General features: G+C 36.2%; 1 protein-coding gene across 7 annotated transcripts; it reads left to right on the forward strand.

Moving 5' to 3' along the window:
* Positions 1-10446, forward strand: LOC107648824 (BTB/POZ domain-containing protein FBL11). Of its 7 annotated transcripts, none has more exons than XM_016352638.3 (19): positions 1-318; positions 420-470; positions 554-674; positions 903-1044; positions 1158-1207; positions 2056-2144; positions 2239-2344; positions 3183-3219; positions 3332-3483; positions 4154-4712; positions 4819-5100; positions 5899-6044; positions 6571-6918; positions 7346-7589; positions 7927-7982; positions 8779-8859; positions 9630-9674; positions 9781-9849; positions 10056-10446. In XM_016352638.3, exons 1-19 carry the CDS (start codon positions 134-136, stop codon positions 10221-10223), a joined length of 2931 nt encoding a protein of 976 aa, XP_016208124.1. In that variant the 5' UTR covers positions 1-133; the 3' UTR covers positions 10224-10446. The 7 variants fall into 7 exon arrangements, with proteins under 7 accessions (XP_016208124.1, XP_088364603.1, XP_088364604.1 ...); XM_088508477.1 differs by having other exon boundaries at positions 4819-5088; XM_088508478.1 differs by having other exon boundaries at positions 2281-2344.
* Positions 10447-21441: the final 10995 nt, after the last annotated feature.

The raw sequence follows: 21441 nt of genomic DNA on the forward strand, positions 1-21441 counted from the left end.
AATAAAAAAAAAAAAAGAAATTAGCTAGAAACTAGAAAGTGAAGCAGGGCGGTGAAGTCATTCCCCATCGTCGTTTTAGGCGACAGTTTCCGTGAGAGAGTGACGTTGTGATCGGATTCACGATTCTGAGTCCATGGAGGCAAGCTCAGTCGTAGAAGACGATGAACGTGTTATCCTTGTTTGCACAGACCCCGATTCTCTCGAACCTCAAACTCCAGACCAAGAACACCTTCTCCTCACCGCCACAGATATCCTCACCTGGGACTTGCCTAACATCCTCACTTTCAACACCCTCAAAGTTCAAGCACATCGCTCCAGGTTCGTTCATTCACTCACTCTATTTGTTTTTTTTTTCTCCGAAAAATGAACTGTATTGACCCAAATTGCACTGGAATCCTTTTTAATTATGTGCTCCACAGGCTCATTGAGCAATCCTCGTATTTCCGTGGTCTACTCGGCCGGAGTTTCAGGTATAAAAGATTTTCTTTTGAAGTTTTTTTTTTTTTTGGCTTAACATTTAACATGCTTCATTAATTTTTTTTTTTTTTAATAGTGAATCGTGCTTGAGCTTAATCACTGTTAAATGGGATATCGGTGTATTTATCCAGATTCTGAAGCATATCTATGATTGTTCATTGGATGTTACTTCTGAGAATTTCCTCCCCCTTTATGAGGTACCATTGATTTTTGGATATATTTATGCATGCATCAAAATTTTGTTTTTAATTTTTTGGTTATAGTGCAAGAGTAGCTGTGATATTGTTCAGGCAATTCATACATGCCTTTCAATGTGATGTTTCCGATTCTTTATTTTGTTTGAGGAGTTTCAATTTTTTTACTAGACTTCATTCTTCACTGTCTAATGGCTAATATTATTGGTGAATTGTTCTTGTATGTAACAGGGTGCGTTCTATTTTGGAGTGGAAACACTGATATTGAAGTGTGAGTCTTGGTTTTCTGAGGTATCCTCACCTGAAGGCTTTCAGTCAGCGCAATTGCCAATGGAGGACATGATCCAAATTTGGAAGTTTGGCTTAGAGCATGGTAAAACACCATTATTTTTCAACCTCACAATTGTCTTCATTCACTTTGGTGTTTTGGTTTTTATATGACAATTTCATTCTAACAAACTTTTTTTTATGTGTTGTTTTTTGCAGCTAGTGACTTTATTGTGAACTTGTGTGTGGGCTGCCTGGCAAGAAATTTTGTATGTACTCAACTTCTAGACACTAAGGCTTGAACAACAAACAGTAAAGTTGTGTATCTTAATTATAAATCTTTTCCTGGTCATGATGTTGTCCACTTGTTAATTAATGACAATACATTGTTATACATCCCCTCAAAAATAAATAAATAAATAAATAAATAAATAAATAAATAAATAAATTTCATAATGTTATTTTACATATGCACTGATTGGGCTCTAGTTATTGTTGAAATGCATCCCCATGTATTATTAGATTGGCATCTCTTTGGTGGGAATTTCTTTAGACTTGTTTTTCAGGATGTCCGGATTACTAAATCATGATATCAGAAGGAAATATACTAAGTGCTGGCACATATACCCTTTAATTATGAACAATTCCTTTAATTCATGCTTTGGGCTGTCTTTTTCATTCCCCTTCCCCCTTTTGTGTATACTCAGGCCATGTTGCATGAAGTGACATCTGCATTTCTATCCCCATCATGGAGCCATTAGCCATATCTTGTATTTGGAACTTAAGAGTTCAGATGGGGAAGTGTGGTTATTAAAAGTAGAGTTATTTGTTAAAGATCTGATAGTGATATTATTTGAAGGATAAAAGAGATACTGGAACAGAAAAGGCAATTACCATTCTCCTGTTAAGATTTTTATATTTCAATGAAGGAGCTGCTTTAGTAAATTCCCTTAAATTATTTTGTTTCGTAAACAAGATATTAAGTTCAGTTATATGAAATTCACAAACCCTTGATCTCTGAGAATCTTTTTATCTTTTATGAAATGCTGAAGTGTATTCTTCGAGTTAGTTAACTCTGGCATGGACTATACCTTTTCTTTAATTTATTGTCTTGTAGATGTGGGCAAAGCACAACATGTTTTTCAAGAGAATCCCGCATGAACTGCTGTTGTCTTCAGTTAAGCATCCACACTTGACTGTTGACAGGTTGATTTAGTATTTTATGAAAAGGTTTCTTTAAATCCTGTGCTATATTTTTATTATATAAATCCAAAAATATAATGCTATAGAAACTTGACAGTGAAACACATCTTTCTGATGCACTTCTTCTCTGGCTTGAAAGTAACATGGAAAATTTGGAGTGCCAGAGCAAGGATGAAGACAACTGCTATGAAATTTTAAAACAGGTATGTTTTCTGTTTCGTTTTTTATAGTTAGTTCTTTGATCTATTTGTTAATCGTTAATTTGAGTCTTAGGAGAAGAAGGCAGCCACGAAGGTCATAACAAATTCATTTTCTCCCCATCTGCTAAAGCACAGTCCTTCACCATATTATTGAAATATCAGTGAGATGTTATTTATGGGCAAGGTAACCTTTTGAAATTCTAGAGATGACTGGAAAAGATGGGAAGGAGAAAAACTGTATTCCAAAATCTGAATAATTGTGGATGCTTTGATGTCATGATAAAAAAAAAAAAAAGTAAATTCCTATTTATACTGATAATCTGGGTCAAATACTAGTGTAGTACAACTAGTACAACTATACAAGCTTAGCCCATTAACACTATTAATATTAAATACTAGTAATTTGCCTGTTAATCCTCTTTCTATTTATGTTTTGGTTTAAAAATAATTAATGTGCAATAATAATCAATGTGAGATTAGTCAAAATAGTAAGTTCTTTAGTCTCATTATTGGGTGTATGTATACACTCTTGTACAATGACTATATATCAAAATTAAAGTATTAAGATTATCATAGCAAACATCTTGGAAGATTGTGCTGATTTTTCAGTAACGTGCAAGTAATTTCTTTCATTGGTAATTCCACATTTAATTGAACATTAACCAAAATCGTATAAATGTAATTGCATTATTTTAAGTATGTTGGGAAATAATCATAAATCAATCAAGCTTCTAATATTTTCTTAATATTTTCACATTTCTATACATAATAAGTTTGCTATGTGTTTGTGTTGGTGTACTTGAATGTCCATAACACCATGGTCTTTTATTTTTCTTTACAGATTCGTCTGGACCTTTTGGCTTTGTGGTTTGCTGCAGGTATACCAATTATCTTGAGCTTTTTCTTGATCCCTCAAGCACTGAAATGTCTATTTTTTCTTGGAAGAAATTCCTAGATTTTGTAAGGTAATTTTTGTATTTGTTTTAACAGGAAAAAGAAACTCTTCTCATTTTAGGCAGCTAGCTGAGGAAAGCATTGCTTCAATTTTCAGACTTTTGACTATTCCACTTATGGGTTCACAAGATATTTTTGGTTATAGTGACTTGCAACATCTCAAAATTCGGCTCACAGAGTATTCAAAGGTGAATTTAATAATTGAAAGCCATTTAATGATTTTGGCCTTGTTTATTTCGTTGTGGTCAATTTGTTTGAGCTAGGGAGCCCTTTAATGCTTGGCATTACAATATTTCTTAATTCTTATGTAAAGGAAGGAAAATAAGCTTGATTTATTTAGTTTTAAAGATTTCCACTACATTTTTCTTATTGAATGATATAAAATCGTATTGGAAAAAGAACTGGAAATATCCCTTCATACTCTATAGTGCAGAGTAGATATGCTTAGGATAATATTTATTTATTTTGTTGAGGAGGACAAAAATATAATAGAAACATAGCATAGTCCCTCTTTAACCAGGTAAATATTGCATTGGTATAAGTTATATTTTGTTCATTTGTTGTTATATAATGAAAAGAGATCCATAAGGTATTCTGATGATAAGGTCCTTATGGTTTCTGACTTCTTATCTTCCATGCCTTGTGCAATTAGAATTTTAGTGAATATATATATATATTTTTAAATTTTTTTGAACCTGGAAGTTGGTTACCTATAGTATTTGGCTCCATATACTATTCAGGAACATGATCTCATATGAATGTCTAAGATAACTGTCTTTAAGTCGTATGCAAGGAGTCTGTGATGAGCTATTAGGTATTGTGTTATGGTTTTGTGATGTAAAGTTTCATTGCATGCAGAAAGTAGACCTTTCCAATTGTCCGCAAATAACACCTGCAATCCTGCTTCTATCACTTCTCCCTTCATCGTATATAATGGATCCTGCTAAAAAGAAGATTATAGAAAAGTTCTTTATCAACTCTGGAGGTCCTTCAAAAGATAGACATGTATTTCCTCAAAGACTCTTGCAAACCACTACCTTTGAGGTAGTTCAGGAGGTGGATATCTCAAAGTGCTGGAGATTGCTTATTGAACATGCTGTTGATTACTTCTGCAAGTCATTTCCTTGTTTAAGAATATTGAAAGCAGCTTATCTATTGAACATCGGGACAATCAGTTTCTTACAGTTGTTGGAGAAGTTCCCTTTGGTCTGTGAAATTGATTTGACTGTTGATAGTACCCCAGTAATACCAGCATTATTTACCATTTTATCCTCCAATCCTGCTTTAATACCACCTGTACCACAGAAGACCTCTATTATTAACCACAAGGCAGTGGAAATCATGCCATTTTATAAATTTGGACCTCCACTTTCTAATGTTACAAGACTCACATTGGAAGGAAGAACTGATGTCTGTGGTAGGATGCTTTTCTGGTCATTAGCATTCATGTTTGACCTAAATATTCTGTTTCATCTTTTTTGTTCTGCTATCAGCCACTCAATTTTCTTAATTGTCCATGACAGATTCGGTTCTCCTCTATATCTCCAGATTCTGTGTTTCATTGTGTCACCTGAATATTAAAGGATGTATTTCTGTCACCGATGTTGGCATATCAGATCTCATATGCAGGTGTAGAAAACTTAATTCAATTGTGGTTTGTGATACATCATTTGGGATAAATTCAGTTCAAGCTCTTTCCTCGGCTATTTCTGATGGTGGCAATACTTCCTCTGTGCATTCTAGAGAGAAACATTTGAATTCTGTAGCATCTAATCTTCAAGAACTGCATATGGGTGGGTGCAAGGGTAAGCTATATTTCTGAGTTCATTAGTACCAAAATTAATATGTGAATCGTTAACTTGTATATATTTTCAATTGCATTTTTGACCCCATGTTCTGGTTGGTATTGTTGCATATGTTTTTAACATTCAGCAATCATTAATGAATCACATAATATATTTTACCTCGTATATACCATGCTAAGATGGCTTAAATAAAAGAGTAACAAATATATATGGTTCGGGTTATGTTGTATTGTGTAGTTTGAGTGCAATTCTATATTTAACTGCTGCATACGTTTGTTTTGATATGATGCACACTTGAGCCAAACAGTAATATTTATTACTATTGTTTTGAATCACCCTTGTGATCTCTCGATGAAAAAGTAAATGGTTTCCTCATCCTTATCTTTTTTTATATGAAAAAAAGGTTTTAGTCCCATGCTTTTCCCTCAAGTTGGGGTGAAAGGAGTCACTGAATTGCTTGCCAGACCAAGTAGTATTTGAACATAACAAGTTAACAATACATAATCCTTATGGTTGACCACAGCTAGTCGATTACAAATGTTTAGGTACTGATCTTCTGTGTATGTTTAAGGAAAAGTAATCCTCAGCTTGTAGGATTTATATACACTAACTAAACTAATCATTCTTCATAATTACAATGTCTAATAAAGAAGAAACTAATTATCCCTAATTGATCCTAATTGATACATAAAGGAACTTTTCTATAATATTCAAAAACAAACTACAGCTTGTTTGAGAGGGATTTTTACAATTTTGATGAACTTTACTTCTTTGTATGATAAATTAGTTGTTTTGCAGGTGTTTCTGATTCATCTTTACTTGAGCTTATGTCTCAGACACAGCTTTTGAAGAGTTTATGCCTGAGAGGGACTGATCTGGTTGACCAGGCGCTTTATAATTTCCTAGGTTCTTCCTTGGAGATGCTTGATGTTTCAAATACCAAGGTTCGTTTGCAACTTTATCAAAAGATTGTGTGTCATGTGTCTTGAGAGTGACACAAAATATAAGTTGATTGTTATTTTGTCAGAGTTTATGTTACTTGAAGTTCAAGGAATTGTGGTTTAAGAATTACACAGCTTGTTTCCGCAGCAAATACCTACGTAATGATGTATATGCCACCTTCGATGCATGAATATGACCAACAAAATAAACAAGCTTTACTAATTCGTAATTGGGACTTTTTAGATTCATTAATTAGTTGCATTCAAAATAAAAATGATTGCTTTGGTTATAAAGTTGGGCAATATGTTTTTTGCTCAATGTCATTGCCTCTAGTACAAATGCTTCTTTTGTGCATATAATTGTGCAGGAATATACCATATCATTCATAGTTCCCAATAGGTTAAGATTGTTTTGCAGAGCATTTTCACTATGTGTGACAGCATGGAGAACACATACCGAGTATATTGATTCCTTACTATCAATGCTTTATCTAATTGGTTTATTCTCTTTTTCTTTGTAAAATTGCAGATTTCTGGAGCTGCGTTAGCTCATGTCGTTCATAGAAATCTGAGTTTGAAATGTCTGAAAGCAAAAGATTGTAGAAATCTGTTTCCAGATAACAGTTGTATTGAAAAAAGAGAATGCTGCTTTTTCTCTTTGCATGAAGAACTACATGCTGAGTTCAGAAAAACATATAGCTTGGAAGAAATTGAATTTGGATGGGGTTTTTCTACCTCATCTTTGAGTGATATGGAACCTATAATGATGTCATTAAAGACCATCCATATAGGTTTAGGTGGTATGTTAGGTGAAGATGCACTGAGAAAATTACCTTCAACCTGTCCTTTGCTGGAAAAAATAATTCTTCATTTTCAGGTAATAATTATGCTTCCTGTGGATTTGAGGTTCCTTCTCTCTTCTAAAGAGAACATAAAATTCATTCCTGTTGTTCATAGTATGGAAAAACAATGGAGAAATTTTATCCCTCCAATTAATTTAATGATATTTGCTATTCATCATATGCAATCCATGAACTTTTTATTGTTACAACCTCCATAAATCCTTCAAGCAGACGAGTCAAACCTTATACTTTGAATTAATCTCATCAATCATTGCCGAAGTGTCATTTCTAATTCCTGGGGCATATATATGTATATAAGATGCATTGTGTTTCTTGTTCTAGCTATCCCTTTATCATCTGTTGGCGTTGCTTTGTTCTTGGTTGCTTATGTTTTCCATTTCTTGGATGCTGTGGTCATTTGTAAAATTTAGAATGTTGCTTTCTTTGTTTCGGTTTTTCAAGGTAATATCAGATGCTACTTTGACAAATATGGTTTCATCCTTGATAAACTTGCAAGAATTATCTCTGTGCTATTGTTTTGGTGATATATCCATGTCAAGCTTCAAATTCTCCATGCAAAGTCTAACGAAGTTGAGGCTTGAAAGAGTAACCCCTTGGATGACAAATGCTGATCTGCTTATTTTAAGTCAGAGCTGCAAAAATTTGGTTGAGCTTTCATTGCTAGGATGTCCTAGTCTTAACTCAGGTTAGAATTCTTGGGTGCAGAGATGAATAACTGCCATTAACTTAATTCAATAGATGTAGTTCTTTAACATATGCCTCTGACTTGATCAAGTTGTATATAATAAAGATATAATATAAATAAGCTTTAAGCAGATAATTCGTGTCCTTTTGTTTGTTAAGACAAAATAATGATTGCAGCCAAGATCGATTGTGCAGGAAAACTGAAATGGGAAACAACTGTAATACTGTGGGTTTTCAATATTGGGGGTAGACGTATGACACAGTGATTAACCATTGTTATTTTAATCAACTGGTAATTATTAAAATTTTTGTCAACATTGTTGCTTCTTTACTTGCAGATTCTCAAGAGATAATTTCACATGGCTGGCCAGGCTTGATCTCTATCCATTTAGAGGTTTGCTGATTTTTATTTATCTCCATTTTTTTTCAATTTAGGATCAATCAGAATTACCTTACCTTTTAGGTTATTGTAAGTGATATATAATCTTTTGGTCTAAACTGTTTCATACTATCCTTTTGGTCTGTATATGTATTTTTAATTGAACATTTGAAATAGACCGAGACCTGTGTATTATGCAGACTATATATATATATATATATAATACTTGAAACATTAATGTAAAACCTACTTTGGTTAAATTATTTGCACATTGTGTTTATTTAGAACTATTTATGTCGAGACTTCTACATGGCAATATTTTAGTTGTGTTAGCTTAACATATAATATCTTTAACGTTATTGCACTTTTTATCATTAAAATCCACCTTAGATAGTAAAAGAATAGCTGTCATGAGCTATCATCTATTTAACTATTTGTCTTGAGCATTAGTTTCATGGCCAAGTATAATTAGACATAACAACTAATTATATGCATTTGTAAATTAAAGGTAGCCACTTATCTTGTTGTTTCAAAACCTGAACTTTTTATGTAACTTCTATTTGGGCGAATTTATAGTAATTATCCTTTAAATTGGATTTTAATACTTGGTAATTTTTATTTCATAGCCTGAAATCTAAGCACCTTAAAACAGATCAGGAAAGAAAAAGAAAGATAATGTTGGTGATACTATGTAAAGTAGAAGTGGATGAAGGAGAATGTGCCAACTTCACTACTATACGTCAGTCACTCAATATACACTATTTTGGTTTCTGTTTTAATATACTATAAATAGATGTATACCTTTTTACAGGAATGTGGAGAAGTAACATCAAATGGGGTCTCTGCTTTTTTTAACTGCAAAGCTCTTGAAGATCTCCTGTTGCGTCATAATGTGAGCTTTCTTAGAGCTTTTTGTTTTTTCCAGCTAAAAATTCGGTGCATATTTCATTTACACTTAAATTTATTAATGCTGGTTGAATGATAGATGATAGGTGATTTGTTCACAATTTCCAGTTAGAATTCAGTTCAATTGCTTCCATCTTATTGATTTATTGTCCGGCATATATTTTATAATCATCATTTAGGTTAATGTAGCATCTTCTTTTGTGACTAAATTTAAGATCAGTACGACACAATTATTATTCATGATGATTATTCTTGCAAAAGAAAGTGTAAAAATGAAGGTTATTAGATATGGTGATTACACCACTTGATTACACATCAATGTTCATGGACTGTATTTCTACTTTGAAAAGTTCAACCAAGTAAAATGTAGGATAAAAACAAGAAAAAGAAGAATCAAAATTGCAATCTCGCTAAGCCTTCTTCCAATCTATATGCTCAAAGTAATCTATTGCTACTTGGCTTTTGCCACTCAATCCCTGTGATTATGTGGGAACTTCCTTCCTAAACATGGATTGCTTACAATTACAATGAACAAATAGCTGTCATTTTTCATGCTTTGAGGAATTTGATTTTCCTGGTTTTACTTCTCCATCTTTGACAATAGATTATCCCTGAAGCTTTGTCATCCAAAATGAATTTATTTTACCCATTACCATTCTGGAAAATGAAGTTAGCATGTGTGCTCTGGCACCCTCTGAATTTCTGAATCATGTATTAAAAATTGTCATTGATTATGATTTGACTATTCATATGCAGGGTCCTGGGCTACAGAGAAACTTCATTTTGAAAGCTGCTTCGGAGGTTGCACTTTTTTTTGTTATCATTGCTCTGTTTATTTTTTTTCTCCCCTTTTAGATGTAAGGTTAAAAAAAATTATCTGCACTGAATCTTCTATCGTAAGTGACAGATGCCATTGCTTCGAAAATTGTCACTGGATGTATGTGATGCGAGTGAAGGTGATTTTGACATTCCTGATGTAAGTCACTCCAGCACCGTCGTTTCTAGTAGTTATTTGTTATTCAAGTTCTTGAGCTATCATCCCAATCTGGGTAGATACTTGAAATCACTGTATGTTAATGCTGAAAGATACCTAGTGAACTCTGTTGTGGTTTGTATGTTTAACTATGTATTCACATGCTCTAAAGCCCCCTCCCCCCCTCTCTTCCTCTATCTTGGCTTCAGTATGCAAACAGATACTCGTTGAGTACGGTAAAGATAGCAAGGTGCAAATCTCAAAGATGCGCATTTAATCTCCCAGCCCCTCCAAGAAGATCTGTTCATGTGGAAAGTCTGGTGCTTGTGTGGAACAGCAGAGATCTCACCAGAACCGTGGTGAAGGAACGGCTTTAGCAGATTCTCGTCTGAGCAATTGGGGGTACATCACCTCTCTCCAAAGATGAAGGGTTAGTTTTACTACTAGTGTTTGGTTTTAGGAAGTCAAATTCTTATAAGTTTAATATGAAGATTCTTGCTTCTGCTAAAAGTTACAACTGAATAAGTTGTATAATTGTCTCCTACATTCTCTTCTATTCTTAATCTCTTCTAATAAAACTATGCTCTGTTTCATCATGAATTCATTAGTCCGGTTTATATTGCCCACACTTGTTTTATTCTCTCAAGTAATTCATCATCTTGTTTCTGCGTTGTATTTACATATTAGTTCGCGACCTGGTAGAGCATAATGTATGTTCTCCACATTGTATCAAACGCTATTTTCATGTGCAACATGTTAACAACGAATCAAACTTTGTTCAAAACTAGGGTGACATCCACGCGTTGTGCAGGGTGATAAATTAACGATGGTATATAGTATATTTTAATAAGTATTATATTGTTTAAAAATTAATTAAAATATATACAAACTAATATTAAATTTGATGTGTTTTTTATTTAAAATATTGTATAATATAGAAGTTTTTGATATTGCAATTGTACAAAGCTACATCTTCATTTGTTTTTATATTTGCATTTGTTTTAATTGACGAATTTAGTCTTCTTATAGAGTGTATGTCTTTCTTTATTATTTTCGGTGGTTGTTTCTTTCTTCTTCCTATTATATGGTTTTGTAAAGACATTTTTTGAACGGTTGACTTGTACGTATTTTTTATTATCTTTTTTTTTTTAATTTTTGTATGTATGTTCTTTATCTGAAAATGTGCTTTGAATTTGTTTATTTTTCTTTCTGCTTAATCTCTTGATTGATCTGTCATCTAAGTCTGATGATATTGGTGTTGGTGAAATTGGTTCTTATAATCAATGAAGAATATAAATGGTGTTTTGAATAATTGAAATTTTTATAGTATTGCATGTTCTATATGTTGCAATAAAAGTTGAGTTTCAGTATTTTTTTGTTGGGACAAATGTTTTGGTAATGGTATTATTGAGAGCATTCTTTAAAGTTAAAATTATTTATTTTGATTTTAAATATAAGTGTGAGGTTGTATAAATTTTTCAATTAGGATAATGTTTCAGTATCATTGCTGTCTTGGAGTGTCATTAGATTTAAAATAGTTGTACTCAATAATTTTTTTGCTTCTCTATCAAATAGTACAAAAGTTGTAGCACTTTGATTCGAAACCTTTTAGTTTTGAATTATAATAATTATTGAGTTAGTAATTTATAATTTGATAAAATTTTTTATCATAAATATAATTTGATGGAATTTTTTATAATTTTATGTTTTAGCATAAAATTTTTTTTCGTATTTTTTGCGCCATCCACGTGTGCGCGTCGCCTCTAGTTCTCCAAAGCTTCATTCTTCATGTCCTTTTCACTTGTGCATGTTTTCTTTTCATCTTCTAGACCATTCTTGCTTTATAGATTCTGAATCCATTTAACAAACACATCACGGCCTCGAATGGTAATGGAAGAGGATTAAAATATAGCATTTTTAGGGTTAAAGAAGCATGTTTTGAACCATGAAGCAAAATTAGGAAGGAAACACAGTCATGCAATTTATATGAATAAGTGTGGAAAATATTGATAAAACTCCCTAAATTTTACACAAGATAAACTATAAAATTGGGGTTTATTAAACCTCCCCACACTTAAACCAAGCATGTCCTCATGTTAAAAATTAAAAGACCAAAGAATATAGGAAAATGGGATTTATGAAATGCAATTTACCTACATGGATGTAGTAATGCAAATGCTTCTATCTACTTGGTCAAAAGTGAATCAATCTTCCAAGAGTACATACATGAATGAGTAGGGCTAAGGTGATATGACCATTCAGAAATTCTACCAATTCAACTATCATAATGGAGCGTAAACAACTTGTAAGAAGAAAGCTTGTGAAAGCAGGGGACAAGGAGTTGAATATCGAACCCTCACCAGAAGTGTATCCGCTGTAGTCGCTCAAGTGTATAGGGTTGATCACTCAATTCTCCTCTAATCATGCTTTCCAAGATTTGTTTTTCATCTAACAATCGACAGTTATTCGGTGCATGCATACATTCATCATGAGGGCTTATCTTTAAGTTGTAATGGGGTTAGGGTAAGGGTAAAGATGCATATATGGCCAAGTGAGCTTGAAATTTGAATCCTTGATTAACCTAAGCTCTCACCTAACACACGCAACAACCTATACAATTCTAATACACAACCTAACTACCCATTCATTCACTTTTCACACACTCATGCATTCTCTTTTAATCTACAACCCATATGCATTGGTTATTATTGGCTTCGCCTTAAGGCATTTTGTCCCCTTTTTATTGCTTTCTTTTTCTATATATTTTTGTTTCTTTTATTTTTGGGTTAAGTACTGTTTCGTCCCTAAGGTCTGGGGTGAAAATCAAATTCGTCCCCGACCTTTTTTTGTTATTAAAATATTCTTAACGTTACAAAACATTATAAAATCGTCCTTTTGTTCATAAACAAATTTTTTGGACAATTTTACCCTTTAAACAAAAATAAAAGATATTAAAAAAATCACCCCACCCCACCCCACCCTTACCCGCACCCCACCCCACCCCTGACCTAAAACAGAAAAAAAAGAAAGCAAAACAGAGAAAGAGAGGAACGAGGAGATGAGAGAGAGAACGAGAGAAGAGAGAAAGAAGGAGGAGGTGGCGGCAGGGAAGAGTGACGGCGGAGAGATGCTCTGTCGGCGTCGGGCTCCATCATCGTCGTCGAGCTTTTAATTTGGTGGTGAGGGGCTCTACTCTTCCTCCTCGCTCGATCTGTCCTCTCCTCAGCCACAGCTGCGACGACGACGGCGACGGCAGTAGCTCCCGTGCCGTCGCTTCTTCCTCCTCTTTCCTTCAACTGTGACGGCAACGGACGGCAGCAACACCACCCCTCTTCTCTGAGTTTTTCTCTTCTCTGAGTTTCCCTCTTCTCTCTTTTTTCTCTCTTCTGTCTTCTCTTTTTTCTGCGTTCTCTCTCTCGAGTTTGAAGGATTGCTGTTATTGTTGATGAATATATGATTGTGTGTTGTTTTATTATTTTGGAATTTTAGGTGAGTGGGTGTTTGTCATACTCAGACAAGATATCGGATGGATTTTACAACATACTAGGGATGAATCTGTACCTATGGGTGATATGCAATAAGGTGGAGGAAGTGAAAAATATACCTACTTTGATGGCGCTGAAGGCAATTGAACCCGACGATTCAATTGTGGTGATTCATTTTTGTTGTTAACATTTTGTTTGTATATTCTTTTAAAGTGATTTTTGTCTTTGTAAAAAACTGTATGCAGGAGTACATATTCGGTGGAGCAAGGAGATCTGCACAAGCGGTGGAAGATGATCAGTAGGAGGTTGAGTTATTTTCACAAGTGTGTTGTTTTTCCCATAGGCAGCTTATTTACTGGGCTTTGTAGGCATAGGGTCATTCTCTTCAAGGTCAAGAATTTATTATGCTTCCTCATTAGTTGTTTCCTCTTTGTCAAGTTTTTTTAGCTTAATTTTTAGTTTAATTGAGTTGTTCCTGCCAAATTTTTTTTTCTCTTTTTTCACTTTAAAATTGAGTTGTTGTTGCTATTGTTGGTGTTATGATGGGGTTAGATTGATGGATAGATGAAGAATAGTGTGGTGGTAGTAGTAGTGATGACCGATGATGCAGGGGACAGTGGTGATGGGGAATTTTTTTATTTTTGTTTAAGGGCAAAATTGTCCAAAAAATTTTATTTATGGACAAAAGGACGATTTTATAACGTTTTGTAACGTTAGGGATGATTTTAATAACAAAAAACAGGGTCGGGGATGAATTTGATTTTCACCTCAGACCTTAGGGACGAAAACAGTACTTAACCCTTTATTTTTCTATTTCTTTTTCTACAAATTTTTTTTTCTATCATTTTTCTTTTGCTTTTCTCTTTTGATGAATTATATACAACGATGCCAATGCATATGGTTCAAACATTCAATACATGAGTATGCCCCCAATTTTCAATATTTTCAATAAAAATGACAAAAACACACTTTTACCTCTACCAATGTTTCCAAGCTTCCCTCCCGCTTCAATGACACACACCCTCACTCGCCCAAGCCAATCAAGGATTCAAATCAGAGGACATTTATTGTTTTTCACTTAGGGGTATTGATGTGCTAAATTAAAGAACAAATGGGTTTAACATAGGCTCAAAATTGGTTAACAATGGTAGACAAAATGGTTAAGGCTATTTGGGTACGTGAGCTATTGAAATAACGGTCTCAATCATATAAATGCATTCATACACAAAATAATGGACATATAGAATCAAACAAATCAAGGATTGCAATCATAGAGAGAGAACAATGCACACAAGAATGGAAATAAGTGGTTATATGATGTAACCACGCAATTGGGCTCAAAACTCACATGCTTGTGTGTTCTTAGCTCAAAAACCTTTTCCAAAATTAATTTCTTCAAACAAGTTTAACGCAAAAAAATTTTTCAAATTGGTAAGGTGTCCTAAAAATGGTTTCTTGGAAAAAAATCATCACCCTAACCAAGTAATCCAAGTAAGAACAACTATCATGCAAAGAGTGTTTAAATGCAAAAACTAACCATGCAATGCAAATTATCCTAATTAACAAGAGAAAATTAAAATTTGGGTGTTGAAAAGAAGGGTTGTTACCTACGGAAGTCGGTAAACGACCTCCCCACACTTAGAAATTTGCACGGTCCTCCGTGCTATCGGTAATGCACAAGGTGGGATTGGGGTCGGTACTTCCACTATCCATCTCTTGAGTGCTCGCTTCACTTGGGTCCGAAGTGGATGCTGAAGTGTCCGGCTCCTCCATAGGTGGGTCAGCACAACCCAAGAGCTTCTTCAAGTAAGCTTAGCGGTGTTTGTTCCACTGCTCATATCGGTCTACCTTTTGAGTGAGCTCAACAAGCATTTGGTGGGATGATTTCTGTGGTGCCGATGAGGTGGTTGGAATGTCGGAAGGAATAGCGATGTCAAGGCTTGCGGTTCTCGCAGGAGGCTTGAGATACTTTCCACTCGGGACAATGTTATCCTTTGCCAGAATTATCGCCTTCACGTCTTTAGCCTCTTGGGGAACTCCAGCGGCTGCAATCAAATCTGTCACCAAGGCGGGAAATGGGAGGTTACCCTTAGTACGAACGCGGCCAATTGCTTGCTGGATGAGGTAAGGAATGTTGATAGGCCTCTCAGTGAGGATGCACCAAACAAGAAGGGGCAAGTCTGCTGTGATTGAGGACTCATGAGTCCTCGGAAGTACGTAGTGGGACATGATTTTGGCTCACATTCTAACCTCCACAGTAAGCGCTTGTGTCGAAATGCACTTAGGTTGGGCCTAGGTTCTCCCTTAGGTCAATGTTCCCCCGGTTGGACAATGACCCTAAGGATAGAACTCCAATCAAAACCGAGTCTGCTGCGCTGTAGTAGGACTTCTTGGTAACCATCCGTCCCATCCGGCACTGGCAAAACCTTAAGTATCCGCTGAATGGCTTCCTCAGATATAGGGACTTGCTTCCGGCGCACAAAAATTGATTGGAGAGAAGGTGAGTGATAGTTGGAGTAGAACTCCACCACCCAAGAAAGATTTGCTTCCCGCGGTCTCCGATTGAGAAATTCCAGTTGTCGTCGCTCAATGCGCGGCACCACAAACTGAACAAGGTGCTCCGGAGGACCGAGGAGATGTTCAGAGTGGTAATTCTTTTCAACCAAATTAGGGAACATAAGCTCACAAAAGCGATTGGTGAACCTTGCGGAGTCTTTTGCAGGGTTGACCTTTTCTTCCTCATCGATATAAATGACCTTTTTCATCCTCTTGGGGGGAGGCTTAACTTTTGGTATAGGGTGCGCCTTGGTAGTTGACCTTTGAGGTGCCCTTTTTGTAGGCGGCTTTATCAAAGCCTTTTTCTTGCTCTCTTTGGTGGCCATCCTGAAAAGGAAGGAAACAAGAAAATATTAAACTCAAAGATAACAACACTTAATTAACAACATGCAAGTGAGAAATAATGCCACAAAGGGGATAAAGTGTCTTGAAGACATGACAGCTACAATATGTAAGCAAGACAACAATTTAATCATGGGGCATATCACTAGCATGAGATGCAAGAGTGAGAGAAGCATGCAAGTGTAAAGCGTGAGAAGAATGGGCTCAAGCATCAATAACAACACTAAGTAACACATGCAAGAAAGATACTAAGCACAAGAAAACCATCCATCTAGTCTAACTCCAAGACAATGAAGCATGTAAATGGGATAAAGTAGAGTTAGAGAAAGGGAAATCACAAATCTTGTAATATGGTACAAAGAAGCAAGTCATAGGTATTGAGCACATAGATGGTAAAGATGAAGCATAATAGGCTCAATGCACATGAAGAAGAGCAAGTGTAATGAGAAAGAAGCACTAAATTGAAAGCATAATTTTAAAATGAACTAAATGTCATTGGTGCTTTTTAACAAACACTTGATGTGTATCTTCCAAACAACAAGCAAGTTGGAAAAATTCAAAAATGTAATACTCCAAAATGAAATACTAATTATCAAAACAACACCACATACACAAATAAGCCAAGAAATATAAAAATAACCTACCAATGCAAGAAATATAATGAAGTTCGACACCCATAGAAGAATGTAAAAAAAAAGGGGAAGAAACAAAAAAATGAAATATAAACAACAAAATCAAAATGCAACTAAAAAGGAGAAAAATAGAGTAAAGCAATGCAATTAAAAGAGGAAATTTTAAAATACAACTAAAAAGAAGAAAAATAGAGTAAAGCAATGCAATTAAAAGAGGAAATTTTAAAAAGCAAAAGAGAGGGAAAAGGAGTAAGACCTTAAAAGGAGGAAAAAGGTAAGGTTGGGTGTAAATGAGAGTAGGAGAGGAGAGAGGAGAGAGAAAACGTGGGACCGCCGGAGGCGGTGGTCGCCGGTGGTTGAAGTCGTCGGTGGTGGTGGGCGGAGAAGAGGAGGTGAGGAGGTGGACGAAGAGAGGAAGGAGGAATAGAAGAAAAGAAATGAAGAAAAGAAGTGAAGAGAGGGAAAAAACAGGGGCGCTGCACATTTAGTTGCGTCGGTAAGGTGACGCGTGCGTGTCGCCCTCGCTCACGCGTGGATGGTGAGAAGAGCAACCGAGCGTATGCATCGGTCACGCTTACGCATGGGGTGCAATTGTGCTCCACGCACAGAACTCGCACAAAACCGGCGCAACTCTCTGGTTTTTATACCAGGAGTTTCAAAATCTTCAATCGACGCATGCGCGTCACCCACGCTTACGCGTGGGTGAGTGAAAAGCCTAGTGACGCATAGGCGTCATATGACGCGCACGCGTGGGGAGGATTTATGCTTCTAGCACTCCTCCCGCACAATTCCAGCGCAACTCTCTGGTTTTTGTACCAGGAGTTGTGGAAACGCAATCGACGCATATGCGTTGCCCATGCTTACGCGTGGGGTGACCCTTTTTTTTCTTTTTTTTCCCATAAACATGAGGAAAGGAAATTATAACACAATCTTGGCAGTCATTCAGGCTAGATAGTTCAAAAACACTCAAAATTTCATGCAATACTCAAAATTAAGCATTTTCTTCAACATTACCAATTCAACCAAACTAATATCAATAAAATCCTCATGAAAATTCTAACAAGCAAACTTTTAACAAGTTCAACAAAATCAAACAATATCAAATACACTTAGACAAATTCACAAAATCAAACAAAGACCCAAAAACTTCATGCAAGAGATTATGTACAAGGAGGAACATACCATGGTGGGGTGTCTCCCACCTAGCACTTTTCTTTAACGTCCTTAAGTTGGATGGTCATGAGCTTGAGATCATCCTCCTTCGGGTGCATCCTTAAGTAGGAACACCTCCAACTCCTTCGGTGACTTATGACCATGATACTTCTTTATCCTGTGGCCGTTCCCTTTGAATGTCGCACCACTTTGAGGGTGGAATAGCTCGACCACACCATAGGGCTTCACTTCCTTCACTTTAAAGGGACCATCCCACCTTGAACAGAGCTTTTCGGGCATGAATCTGAGTCTTGAGTTGTATAGAAGAACTTCATCACCCTCTTGGAAATCTTTCTTGCGGATATGGTGATCATGGAATGCCTTAGTTTGCTCCTTATAAATCCTTGCATTCTCAGAGGCCTCTATCCTAAGGCATTCGGGTTCTTCTAATTATAATTTTCTTGCTATGCCCACCTTGGTGAAGTCCATATTGCATTGCTTAACTGCCCAATAGGCCTTATGTTCAATTTCAACCGGGAGGTGGCACACCTTCCCATAGACAATCTAAAAGCGACTCATCCCTAGCGGAGTCTTGTAGGCTGTCCGATATGCCCATAATGCATCACCCAACCAAGAGCTCCAGTCTTTTCTTTGTGGATTCACCACTTTTTCCAAAACCCGCTTTATTTCTCGGTTGGACACCTCGCTTGCCCATTAGTTTGGGGGTGGTAAGCGGTTGCAACCTTGTGTAGTACCTCATATCGCTTGAGTAGTGCTTCTATCTTCCTGTTGTAAAAGTGAGTACCTTGGTCGCTCACGATTGCTCGTGGCGACCCATAGCGGCATACAATATTGTATCTGATGAAAGAAACCACAGCATTAGCGTCATCAAGGCGGGTGGGTATCGCTTCCACCTAATTTGATACGTAGTCAACTGTCAACAAAATGTAAAGATATCCACTTGAGTTAGGGAATGGCCCCATAAAGTCTATGCCCTATACATCAAAGATTTCACAAAATAACATTGGTTGTTGAGGCATTTCATCCCTTTGGGATACATTTCCTGACTTTTGACATTGGTGACATGACACACAAAATTGGTTAGCATCCTTGAATAATGTCGGCCACCAGAATTCACAATCCAAAACTTTTTTAGCCGTCCGTTGTGGGCCAAAGTGGCCATCACACTCGGATGAATGACAAGATTCAAGAATAGGTTGGAATTCGGATTCTGGGACACATCTACGAATCATTTGGTCTACTCCCCGTTTTCACAAGTGAGGGTCATCCCAAATGTAATTGATACGGAAAAATTTGTTCTTCCATAATAACTATCGGCAAGTGCACCGGGTCGTATCAGGTAATAAAACTCACTAGAGAGTGACGTCGATCCCACGAGGATTAACGGATTAAGCAATCAATGGTTAATTAATTAGCCAAGTTAGACGATTCATATTGGAGTAATAAGTAAACAGGAAATGTAAATGACTAGAAATTAAAAGAAAGCAATAAAGTGCAGAAAGATAAAATGACAAGAATGTAAAGTGCAGAAAGTGTAAACAACCATAAAGTAAATAAAAGATAAAAGAAGCATTGGGATCAAGAGATATTGCATTCTCCGGATCAAGTTCATTCTCATCTCTTCCTCAATCAATGAATTTATGATCTCCTTGGCAATCTTAAGTAATTGGATCCCAATTCCTTGGCAATCTAATCTCTCTAAGCTTGAACAATTGCCCAATTTCTTGATTTAATTGCTCATGGGAAGAGATGAAGTTTGGTCACTGATTATACCACACACCTTTATAGATCAAAGTATTGGTAGGATTACATGTCACTATATCCATTCAACCCCTAATCTAATCCAATGTGAGAAAGATTTCAAGCATGGTTCTTATGATTTCTCTTCCAAGCCTATCACGAAAACCCAAGTACATTCAATTTCTCTTCCAAGATAATTGAATGCTTGAATGAAGAATGAAATCTTTCTAGCAAAATCAAGAGAAAAGACAGAGGAAGAAGAATAAAAACTACAATTGATCCATTAAATAACAATAGAGCTCTCTAACCCAATGAAAAGAGTTAGTTGTTCATTGCTCTATTCAACAGAAAAGAAAGCAAGTGCAGAAAATTAAAGATGGAGATTAAGAATTAAAAACTGAAATTGAAACTTCAAAATTCATAAATGAAAATTACAACTGAAGCTAAACTACTACTAAGGAAGAAAAGAAAAGAAAAGGAAGAAGAGTGTATGAGGGGAGGGGTCCGAAGACCCACTCCCAGTGGTGTGTGCCAGGGGATGTGTTTGTGCTTGATTCTGGACTCCCCCTCCAATTCAGAATGAATTCAAATGTAGAAACTAAGGCCTTTATATAGGCTTACAAATTGAAATGGAAGAGCAAATTACAATTGAATTAAAATTCCTAATCTAGATGCTTCTTGTGCCTTGGATTGAGTGATGTTGATGGGCTCAGCTTGCTTGAAGGGTGAATGCATGGTCAGGGCCTTTAGTGATGCTGCCAGTGTTAACAATTGCTCACAGGCCTTTCTTCAGCGTTTAAATCAATGTTGGCTTGCAAACGTTCATTCCAACATTTTCCTGGTCACGCGTGTTGCTAACGTTTGTATTGAGCGTTGGAGACAACGTTGCAGTGCCAATGTTCTTCCCACGCGTGCGTGTGGGCGACGCGCACGCGTGGATTGTCAATTTTTCACTTCTCACGCGTACGCGTGGGTGACGCGTACGCATAGCTACTGATTTTTCACTTCTCACGCGTATGTATGGGCGATGCGTATGCGTGGCTGCCAATTTTTCCATGCTTCTTGTCGAGCACGTTGGAGGTAACGTTGCCTCACCAACGTTCCTTCCAACGTTGGCACCTCTTTCCCCCAATGTTGCACCGTGAGTTTAGTCGTTTAGGCATAGTTGGAGGCCAACTTTGGCTCCAACTATGCACCTTGAATTGAGTAGTTTGAGGCATAGTTGGAGGCCAACTTTGGCTTAGTTGATGTTGGTATTGTTGAAAGGAGGTAGAGACATCCTTGAAAGCATTTCAGTTATGTTGGACAATTGAGCACTCATGTTACCAAATTGTGCATTGAGATTTCTAGTGTTCTCTTCATTTTTCTCTACCATAGCTCTAAGTCTCTCTTGCTCTTGGTAGAGTGCACGGTTAGAGTCATCACCTTGGTTGGTGGAAGAGGAAGAGGATTTGTTGGATTGTTGTCTTTAGTGAGACGTTTGGTATCTATGGTTGTTGTTTTGATTTTGTTGTGAGTGTTGGTATGGTTGGTTATGGTGGTTTTGGTTGGCTTGGTGATTATTATTGTGGTATTGGGAAGAAGATTGGTTGTTGTTGTGGTAATAAGAAGATGAGTTGCCTTGGATCCATCTTTGATTGTGGTTGTTCCCTTGAGCATTTTCCCTC

The sequence above is a fragment of the Arachis ipaensis genome, chromosome B3, assembly GCF_059453495.1.
Source record: "Arachis ipaensis isolate K30076 ecotype BB chromosome B3, ASM5945349v1, whole genome shotgun sequence".
Classification (NCBI taxonomy): domain Eukaryota; kingdom Viridiplantae; phylum Streptophyta; class Magnoliopsida; order Fabales; family Fabaceae; genus Arachis; species Arachis ipaensis.

Coding starts and splice junctions, on each gene's coding strand:
- LOC107648824 (XM_016352637.3), top strand. CDS start 134: ATGGAGGCAAGCTCAGTCGTAGAAGACGATGAACGTGTTATCCTTGTT. Junction 1,208..2,055: donor GCTGCCTGGCAAGAAATTTT/GTATGTACTCAA, acceptor ATTGTCTTGTAG/ATGTGGGCAAAGCACAACAT. Junction 9,675..9,780: donor TTTTGAAAGCTGCTTCGGAG/GTTGCACTTTTT, acceptor CGTAAGTGACAG/ATGCCATTGCTTCGAAAATT.